The sequence below is a fragment of the Microchirus variegatus genome, assembly GCF_963457635.1.
Source record: "Microchirus variegatus genome assembly, chromosome: 17".
Classification (NCBI taxonomy): domain Eukaryota; kingdom Metazoa; phylum Chordata; class Actinopteri; order Pleuronectiformes; family Soleidae; genus Microchirus; species Microchirus variegatus.
The window spans coordinates 20770648-20781827 of NC_139818.1; the positions used below are offsets into that span (position 1 = coordinate 20770648).

An 11180-nucleotide genomic window follows, 5' to 3' on the forward strand; every position below is an offset into this window, starting at 1 on the left:
TTTTTTATGAATGAAAGAATCCAACCTCAGAGAGAGCGAACAGCAGCAGCAGCAGCGGCAGCGGCGGCGGCGGCGGAGTAATTCCGGGAAAAGGCGGACTGACATTTTGTCGCCGGAGTCGCTTCGACACAGCAGGTACGTGAACCATCATTTATTCCTACTCTATTACCTTTAATAAACATTCAGCGGCGGCTTATTCGAGACTGCGGGGAAGTATGGGACTGGTTTCCCCGACTAAAAGCGAGCAGGCAGCTGTTACTCAGCTCTTTTAATCTCTTCTGATCTCCTTTAGCTCGCCGCTGACCGTTGATGCTAGCTGCTAGCTGTTACTAGCATGTTGGAGATGATGCGGATATTTTGGCTCCGCTGCTCACATTAAAGCCACACTGGTGTCATTTGAACAGCCACGTTATACCCTCACTTCCTTATGTAGCCTCGTGGGTGAATGGAATGTTAAAAGGATAATTTAAAAGCCTTACTAAAATGGATGTCGAGGACACTCGTGATGGCTGTTTACTATAGCAGCAGCAGCAGCAGCGGTGTCTCCCTATAAGGACAAGGGTGGATTCTGGATGTCCTCACGTTAATAGATAGTTTGTACGCAGTGGATAGTGTTTTTATGTAAATATGTTATATTAAATAGTATGGGAACACAGCCGTTTAACGTTAAACACCTTTGTTGGTTGTATTTCGGGGTTTGGCAGAGCTGAGTTCACTTGTTGCGTTACTTAATAAGCTCTTAAGTGTTATTTATAGTAAAGTACAAGCGAGGATAATGTGTGCCGTTTAGACAGGGAGAAAAACAAACACGGGGAAAAAAGGAAAAGACGCGGTCACGGTTGGTTTTCCAGGCTTGTGGACTGACTGGCAGTCTGAGTAAGCGGTTATTATTGCTGAATCACCCTGACTTGACGAAAGTGAAGGCGGCTGCCTGGACAGCCACTGTCCCTGCTGCTAACCATCCACGTTCCCACGCGTTTCGGGAAATAAGGTTATTTTGAGAAAAACTACCAACCATCATGACCACTGCTGCATTAACTGTTTATGGATCGGCACCTGTTTGTGCTGACGCTTCAGGCCTAATGTGCTCTCAAAGCTAGTTCCACTGTTATTAAGTTACATCAGCGATGTGGCAATACACGATTTTTTTATCCCACATCGCGATAATCGTGAGTAGGAAAATCGTCTTGTCAATTCAGGAACTCATGATTATAACAATGTTACACATGATTCTCATTTTTCACTTTAACATTTTTTTTGTTTGTAACACGTTTTTACGTTATGACGTTTTTGTCATATTACAATAAACTGTAAATGTTTTGGCAACCTAAGTTAGTTTTCTCACCGTTAGTGACATGTTTTTTTCGTCATATTTCTTCACTTTCTTGTCACACTCATTTTGACAGGTCATCACTTTTCTCCTGTCAGTATTTGTACACGTTGTTCGAAAGCTGAAGGATAGGTTTGCATCAGTGATGCAAATGGTTTTCCTGGACATTTCCAGGAAAACCATTGACTCGTGTGATATATAACAATGTTATTTATGATGGCATTTTTAATTTAAAATGTACACCAAAAACGTGTATGTGTACTACAACATTTTATAGTGTTTTTTTGTCACATTAAAAGACACATTTTGATAACACAAGCAATTGTGTTAATAACAAGTTTTTGTATTATAATGTTTTCATCACATATAAACATTTTGTAACACTTTTTTAGGGCAAATTGAAATACTTTAAAGCTAAAATGTTATTGTAGATTAAATATTGTCCTGACCAATACACAATCATATTCTACAGACTGAAGTAAAACAACCTTGTTTTTCACAGATCTGTACAAATATCACAAAACTTACCAATCCCTCTCATATCATGAAAGATATTGCAATAACTATGTCAGTCAAAATAATCTCAATTACAGAATCGTTCAGTCCTACTTTTTTTTGTCAGGTCATCAGTTTTCTTCCGTCAGTATTATTACACTTTTTTTCCAAAAGCTCAATGACTGCTTCCCGTTTTTATGTTACTTTAGTAAGGACAATCACAACAGGACATTTTCATTTAGTCCCATGCCTAGTTTGGAGTTTTGCTTCCACACTCATAATGAAACACTTTAAGAGGAAATCTGTTATTCTATAACTTCAGTCACTCCTTTTTTTTGCCCGACTGGTTCCTCCTCCTGTCTGTATACTCCAGTATTTGCTGGGATCAGCAAAACAAACCATGTCTTTACATCCAATTGTAATGTAGGTTACTGTGTCCATGCGTGTTATCTTTTAGATTCATGCCACAAACAAAATACAGCCACCGACTACATCGAATCAGGGCAAAAACAAAGTTATTAAAATAGACTATAAAAGACCTGATTTATAGCAGTATAATAACTCCAGACTGGTGGCAAAAAGCCACCTTATAATTATCTTAAATAATTGATATGTATTTAATTAAACTCAAAGGTGATGACAGTGGCAGTGGATTTCCCCTGCAGGTTACTCTCACATACTGCTTTGAAAGCATATTGTACACAGCGTGTGTCCTTCCTCTAATTTGTATACTTGAAAGAATCACAAGGTCAAAAAAGGTGTTGAATGTCACTGAAATTCTCCCGTTTCTTAGAAAAACGATAGTTCTAATCTTTACAAAAGCCCAACATCAACCACAGGGCCATTTGTTTTTTGAATTTCGTCACTCGCACGCATATGTGGTGTTGTGTAACACAGTTAAACAAAGTTGTTTCACACTTGTGCAGCTCTAAGTTATATAGTGTGAAGACACGAGAAGCCCACTCGCTCTAAAAAAGAAAGACCCCCTCACAAGCTCTGTGGGAAAACACCTGTGGTTTAATGATGTCAAGGATGAACTTGTTCAGCTTAAATATTAATGTCAGGAGGAGATGTTTCAGCTGCACGGCCAACACAATACAACGCTGTGTGGGAGTGTGTCGACCTGTGCTCTCCCTGTGTGTACTTGCATTTGTTACCTTTTCAGGACCAAAACCTGGTCCTAATGCGGCACAACTTAATGTCTGAGGAAGTTCTGAAGTAGTAGGAGCTTTTTGACGATTAAGACTTTGTTTTAGTCGTTAGGTTTATAGTTAGGTTAAAGGTTAGGGTCTAGACGTGATGGTAAAGATAAGGGTAAGGGGGAAGTGTTGTGAGCGTCCTCCTCACTAACGCGCAGGTAAAAGGAACCGGGGTGAAAACAGACACGAGCTGAAGTGCTGAGTCATTTTCTCAACATAACAGTCGAACCGAAAAAGCCACAACCAAATCAACCGAGATGTGACGGCGAGGGAGGGAAGGGGGAAAAAACACAACAATTCACATTGGCCCACGTAGAGGTTGGACTTTAATCCCACACAACATTTGTGCGATGACCTTAAGAGGAGTGCAGGAAGTCCCTGTGTGTAGAATATGTGTGAAACACTCGGTGAATGTGAGAGGATTTCTAAATGCAGCGTGTTAAACAGCAACATGTATGACTTAGGTTCTAATAATAAGAGAAACAGGACTATAAGAAGAGTATTTATGAAAAATCAGAAGCTTGCTATTATATCGGACAAACTTTCAGTCAAATCATTCCTTTAAAAATTCCAAATATTGCCTAATTTGACGGAAATAAATTCACAGTTTTCCAAGATTACTAAAGAAAACACCAACCTGTGTGTGTAAAAGCCACTGTTTTCAGAATTTCTTAGTTTATTTTCTGTTTGAGTGGACATATTTATTATATTTTCTGGTATCTTCATGACAGTCATGAAAACTTAAGCTAGCATCTTAGATTACTCTTATGTTATGGTGCACAGGTGGTTAGTTCTAAGTGTCTCTGTGGTCCTGTACAGGGTCATTTTTTATGCAGGTCGTGTACAAGAATTGATAATAAAGTTTTATCATATTGTATACGATATATATAACTATACTATAAATTAACTACAAACAGAACTAAAACCAAGTCTTAACCCTCAAAAGAAAAGTCCCCACAAGCTAAAAGTTTCCACACATATATCGGTTAGAGTCAAATTTATCCTCACAGCCTTCTTCAGAACTTAACCACTTCCTCAAATGAGGTTCTGCTGCATTAGGGCCAGGTTTTTGGTCCTGAAAACACACACATAAACACACACAGAGCACAGGTAGACAAACTACAATGATAGTAACGTCTAACAATTCTGATTATGCTAACTTTTTTTTACGTGACATCACTTTAATGTCTATACTTAGGCACACAGCAATTTTCAAAGTTTAACTAAGAGACAGATTTGCCCCCCCCCCACCCTCACCCCTACATTTTCTTGACAATGAAAGCTTTGAGCCGTTGGTATTGTGTTGACGAGAGGAAGTGTGGAGGGAATTGGTTGGGACACCTGCTTTGAGCAACCAAAGGGCAGACACATGATAACATGATAACTTCCTCCTCGCTATTCCAGCTAACAGAAAAAAAAAAAAAAAGGCATGTCACTTTCAAAACCTCCTCTTCCTTTCATATCGGCCCACAGAGCTTTTATAATGAGAGAGCGGCGTTTGGAGAAGCATGACTGAACTGTGGGTTCTCCTTTTCTTTATCGTGCATGACTGGCTGGTCTTGTGAGCGGATGGTAAATGTCAGGGCCAGATATGAACCAAAACAGACTCAAACAAACTCCTCTGGAGAGTCACATGTCATAATCTACCTTTTTGTGTGTGTCCCGCTTCCAGAGTGTCTATCTGTGCCGACTGGTGGTTTGGTGGAATAAAAATAGAGCACAGACGGTTGGAGCTTGGATCATGACGACAGAGAGAAACAGCAAAGCCCTGAAGGTAACACACAGTCAGGAATAAAACTTAGTTTTATTATTTCAGGAAGAATGAGTCATGTTTTAATAGCCTTGGGCTATTTTTTTTATGAAAGTTTTGATCTCCTCCCAGTTCAGCTGTTCTTTAAATGTCATTTTTCCCTGCCCTTTCAGGTGAAACAGGAGTGTGGCGAGAATGTGCCCTACCTGTCCGACAACGAGCTCATGTCCCTCTCGGTCCGGGAGCTGAACCTCCACCTGCGCGGCTTGGCCCGCGAGGAGATCACGAAGCTGAAGCAGCGGCGCCGCACCTTGAAGAACAGGGGCTACGCCGCCAGCTGCCGGGTGAAGCGCGTCTCGCAGCGGGAGGCGCTGGAGCAGCAGAAGATGGAGCTGCAGCGGGAGGTGGAGAGGCTCGGCGCCGAGAACGCCGGCATGAGGAAAGAGCTGGAGGGCCTGGGCGCGCGTCTGGCCGCGCTGCAGAGATTCGCCCGGGGCCTGGAAGCCGGCGGCGGCAACCTGCTGGCGACGGCCCCGCGCCTCAACACCGCCTCAGTCATCACCATCGTCAAGAGTCCACCACAGCCTCAGCCACAGAGAGAACACGAGCCGTCCTAGAAGGAGCTGCTGGAACCAGACTCAAGGGGGAGGAGGAGAAAGGGGGGAGGAGGAGGTGGTGGTGCACAACCTGCAATGCAAACACACACACACCTACAGACACACACATGCTGGAGAACAGGAAGACAATAGGAAAATTAGGAGGAAAATCACACCTCTTTCACATTATTATTATTATTATTGTTATTATTATGCAAGTGTCAGTGAACCCTGTGCTGTCATGTCAGCGCACAGTCAACACAGCCTAGCTTAGCTTTCTCCATAGTAACAGCTGGAAACCTGAAGAAAAACACACCCATCTAGGACAAGTACAAGTGTCCTTGTACTCGAAGCTATTTTTATAACACTGCAGCTTTGTCGACTAAGACGTACTGAAGTGTAGAAAAACTCAACAAGTTTACGGTTGTGTTCAAGAAGGCGGCAGCAGGTGTAATGTCTGACACTCACACACACACACACACACACACACATGCACATAACCCACCCCCACTCCTCACCCTCATTCCCCCCCATCTGCACGGGAGGGGCACACACACACTGACTATAACTGGACTCCGACTGAAGCCAGACCAACAAAACCCCCCCCCCTCCAGAGTTACTGTACGTCACCACTGCTTCAACAAATCCAGCCAGTGACGCTGGTGCTCTCTCTCTCTCTGTTTTTGATTGTGCTACCAAAAGACCAGGACGTCTCCCCACCGCCCCCCCCCCCCTCCCTCCACGCTTCAGTTTGTGACATCTGACCAACAGCCAAGTGCCAGGAGTGAAATTGTGCTGCTTCCTTCAGCTCCACGTTTTCCTGGTGCAGTTGTAAGTTTAAAGTTATTAGCTGCTCTTTTTTGGGGGGGGGTCAGTTGTACTTTCCGAGTTTGGCGTCTGCAGAAAAGTCGGGGATTCGATTCGTGATAAAATGCATAGTTAGTAGTAATTTTTTTGCATTCCATTCCAGTAGGGGGCGATTATCCCCCGAACATTTGTGTTCTTTTAACTCTTAGCTGTACCAAAACAAGAGCGCGCCGCCAACCTGGCAGGAAAATGGAAGTTCTGGTTCCCAGTGTACGCGTAGGATCTGTGCGCCGCGGACCGTAGTCTATACTGTACTAAGTTTGTGTTCTTAATTGCTAGTTTTAGGTCTTCTTTAATGGCACTTGATGTTCTGTTTTTTTTTCAATGTTGTTCCTGTTTAGAGGGAAAAACAGTATCCTGGCTCCAGGGCGTTCAAATTCTCATTGTTAGGGTTAGGGTTGGGGTTAGGGTTCACAATCGGTTGCTACTTTTTGCGCAGACACGCAGACACGGAAAGTATGACCTGAGCCTGATATCAACTTTAGTGGACGGGGGGAGTGTCTAACAAGTCACTGAATGCAGAGTTTCTCAACCTCGGTGTCACTTGACGTCCAGACAAAGATCACGGGGGGTGGTGGGTGGGGGGATTCCCAGAGACTCTAAATGTCTTTCAAACAAAAACAAAGAGTCAGCAGTGTGTCACACTCACATTCACCTGACCCGCTCGCTCTCCACACGGATTGGACGGATCACACGGACGTTACCGTCACACACTCCAGGGACAAAAAAAACAACAAGGGTTGAGAAACACTCGCATTCATGAATCATGACTTTTTTTTTTTTTCCATTCTGTGAAATTTCTTTTCTCTGTTTTTTTGTTTTTGTGTGCGTTTCTCTTCCTGAGGAGGAGGACGACATCGTTTTCTACTGCTCATGTTATCCACATTACTGCAGTGCCTTCAGTGTGTTGTGTTGAGTTTCGAAAAATGCAAAAGCTAACGGTGACGGAAACACAGACTGAAATCTCTTCTTCTTACCTGCTCATGTCCACACGTTTACTGTCTGTCCTTTCTGTCCTGAGCTGTAATCGTCCACTACCTGTCTCCTGTGCCCCCCCCCCCCCCCTGTATTTCTTTTCTTTTGTTGTGTCGACTCCCTGACAACAGATGTTGGTCATTTTGCCAAAAAAACACGCGTCTGGTCGGTATTTACTCACAAAACAACGATGCAAATCCTCTGCAAACATTCCCCGTTGTGTGTTCTTCTTCTTCTTCTTTATTTGTACACATTTGCCGCTGAGAGACGAAAATGTTTTGAGTGACATTTATCAAGAGATATATTCTATATATTTTATTTGTATTTAAAGGTTAGATATTATTGAAAGACAAGCTAACGAGTGCTGTGATGTTCTGTCCGTTTTTTCCCAGAAGTACTTATTACTTATTACGACTAGTCTGAGGATATTCTCATGTCTAATAATAATTGTGTTGTGTGGCGACGGTGATTACCTTTTTTTTTTTTTTTTGCAAAAAGAAAATTGTTAATTATTAGCTGCGTAGAAATATGCTCAAAAGCCAATGGCCATATTGCTGTATGATGATTTATTTTTCTTTGTGTGTGCGTGTGTTCTTATCATTGCTCTGTTCGTATGTTCCCGGGCCTGTCGTAGTGGATTCTCGGGGAGGGATTTTTATTTTTCTATGATGGTTTTTATGTTGTTTGTGTGGAAAAAGTTAAGGTCACTTGAGTGGGATGTTTTAAAAGATGGCGATGAGGAGGAGATGAAAAGTAAACATTTGGGTGGAGGAGTTGTCGGATGATGGTAGAAAAAGGAAGTTTGGAAGATGGATTTTTTTCGGAGAAGAAGCGGTGGCGTTTTTATTCACTTGAAAAACCTCCACGGAGTCCAGTTCCGCGGAGTCCGGGCCACAGAATAGCGCGAGCAATATCAGTTTCTAGAGCAGGCGTTGTGTGACGCGCGTTTAGACCGCGTCGACGAGTAACTCCTTTAAAGATACGAGGCATATATTTAGCGATATGAATATCAGTGTGGCAAACGCATTTATTCTCAATATTTTAAACTCGTCTCCCATTTTTTTTTTTTTTTTTTTTTTTTTGTCAAATTTGTGCTGGATGTTTTGTAATAACCTGCAAAACAAAAAATGGTCTTTGTATTTATTACTTGTATTTTTTCTATTGTGAAAATTTAAGTACATTGTCTATTTTAAATATTAATTATAATAAATGTTGTACATATTGTACATAAGATGGCGTGCTGGTGGTTTATCGGTTAGATTAAGGGGGAGCAGAAGCACACACACACACACACACACACACACGCATGGACCACAGAGAGGAAGAGGATGTGTCGTTATGTGCGAGTCATCGCTGCCGATCAGGAGATAAAACTCTAAGGGTTTCATTTAAAATGGAAAGCTGCTGTTTTAAAAAAAAAAAATAATTAATCCAATTTTTTAACAGGAAATGAAATCCTAATAATCCTCACATGATTTTCTTTTTTTTAACATCATCATCTGACTCACTGCTCTGCTCTGAGCATCTGAGGTTATCTCAGCTGTGACCATGTGACCTACATGTGTCTAATATGACAATGTGACAGTTTTAACCCTTTTTGGCACTAATATTAGTCGCACTCGTAACACTAAGGACAAAAATTTGCTTTTTAAAAACAAGCTATTAAAAAAATATATATAATACACAATTAAATTCTACTTTTAATGAGCTGATTTTCTTACCTAATTATTGATATTTAATTCTAATTCATTTTTAAAGATTTTAAACCTTTAAATGCCAGGGTTTTGTCATGTTGACATTGATGCTACCATGTTATTAGATGAAAAAAAAAAAAAACACAGATAATCTGAATTACTTTCAATATACTACATGCAAAGAATATATTATATAGCCTGGGCTATGCCAATGATTAGCAGCGCCATCTAATGGAAATGTCACGTTTTTCCTACATATGGCAAATATGCACAAAAAGACGCCATCTGGTGGACAGACGTAAAAGCTATCAATTCCAAGGCAAAATCCCGGATTGACACCCGGATATAATAAAATACAAATATTATGTTTTAATGTACTTGAAATTAAAAAAAAGTAGTTTGAATTAGTTTCAAAGGGACATTTTTTGCGATTAGCGCTACGAGTGCAACACTTTTGTTTGTGCACGATAACGCTATCAAATAATCAAACATATACAATCTTAAATCATACAACAGTCAAAATGATCAGAACAAGCTACAAATTAAAAGCGCGTAAAAAGCACACAACAATCCTGAAGGGTTAAAATTGGTATTAAAATGTATTCAATCGGAAGAACATTTTTTGCAATTTTTTTTAAACCACACATTTCCCATAATGCAACACGTGACGAGGAAGTGTTTTTGTGAAATTGGGGGATTGCCCCTTTGAAAGCAGGTTTGAGTGTTTTCTTTGAATATATCTTTATCTTTGGATATATATATATATATATATATGTATATATATACACCATTAGTAAAGTAAAAAAGTAAGTAAAGTAAATTAGTATATATACCATTAGTAAAGAAACACCAGTTTTACCAGACTAAATGTCATTTATTTCTTCCAATATTTATACGTTATACTTGACATAGTAGCATTAAAATGAGCAGCTTCAAAATATACAAAGAACTAGGAAATGATAATAAAAAACAACGTCATAAAATAAAAGGCAGTAGAAATACAAAACTAAGTCCTGTTCTTTGTATCGTACACGACTATTTCAACATACCGTAACTGTGACTGTGACTGTGCCCGAAGGCAGTGAGCCGCTGACATCTGTATTTACAACAAAAGCATTTCTCGCGCGACGAGAATGTGACAAATGACGACGACGGTGAACTGTGGCGTCCGACGTGTTCTAAAATCTGACTTCAGCAGCTGAAAATACAACAAAAATAGCTTTGATGAGAAAGTGCAGAGGGGAAAAAAGGTCTTTAGTCACTTTAATAGATCCACAAAGAGGGTGAAGGTCAGGTCAGAGTCTAAAAACAGGCTGTAATCCTCTGACACTGACCCTCTGATTTAAAACAAGTATCATTTAAAGCAGATATTTAAACATTTAAGTAAAAAAAAAGAAGCCTGTGTTGATGAAGAGAAACATCTTTCTCCTCTGTCAGTGAGTGTGTTCACGTTTGCTCCACACAGCCCCCTGGTGTTGATATTCGAGAACGGCAGCACAGTTACAGTAAACACGTCGTCGGCGTGACTCATTCACATGACTCAAGACCTCCAATTATACGAGTCAAAAATAACTCTCTCTGACTGCGGTGACGCTAAATAAATAATAATAAAAAAAGGAGGAACAGATCAGGAGGAGAATGAGGCGCTTGTGTCCAGTTTGTGATGATTCTCTTAGCTTTTAAATGAACCCCATCTCACAATAACATGTTTATAATGTGCAAAACAAAACGTAAGGTTAAGCTGAGGACGTTAAAAAGGTGCAGTGTGTAAAATCAGAGCGTCAAAACATCTCAAAAGATGACGCACAACAATTATTTCGCCGACATTTCACACACTGGACCTTTAAGTTCCCTCAACAAAAACCCTTAAAATACTGAAATGTCACAGACTGAGAAGTGGAAGAGGTCAAGCTTCATGACGAGCTGAAACTAAACCTTTATTTTGAAAAGAAATCAGTGTTTGTGCTCAAGTTTGTTTATATTCATTTGGCCAAATTTGCAATTGTTAACCCTAGAACACCAAGTTTATCGCTGACAACTCTTAATTTAACACACTGAATCTGTTGTTTGTGTACAAGTGCAGTGTTTTTCCTCTAAAAATCAACTTCCATTTTTGTTTTTCTTCATTTTAAATCATTAAGTTATTCTGGAAATAATGGTCTCAATCACTTACTGGGGACGTTTTGAGGCTCAGGTGTTAAAGGGTTAACAAAGAAGCATATTTTCATGGATATTTTGGACGTGCGGAAACGTACGTGACATAGCTTTGCAGCT

The 11180-nt window shown here is 40.5% G+C and overlaps 1 protein-coding gene across 1 annotated transcript; it reads left to right on the plus strand.

The window, feature by feature from the left end:
• The first annotated feature begins 13 nt into the window (after positions 1-13).
• On the plus strand, positions 14-5891 carry maff (v-maf avian musculoaponeurotic fibrosarcoma oncogene homolog F). Its single transcript, XM_083904204.1, has 3 exons — positions 14-135; positions 4697-4798; positions 4948-5891. The coding sequence occupies exons 2-3, from the start codon at positions 4766-4768 to the stop codon at positions 5389-5391; spliced, it is 477 nt and encodes a 158-aa protein (XP_083760330.1). The 5' UTR covers positions 14-135; positions 4697-4765; the 3' UTR covers positions 5392-5891.
• The last annotated feature ends 5289 nt before the right edge of the window (positions 5892-11180 follow it).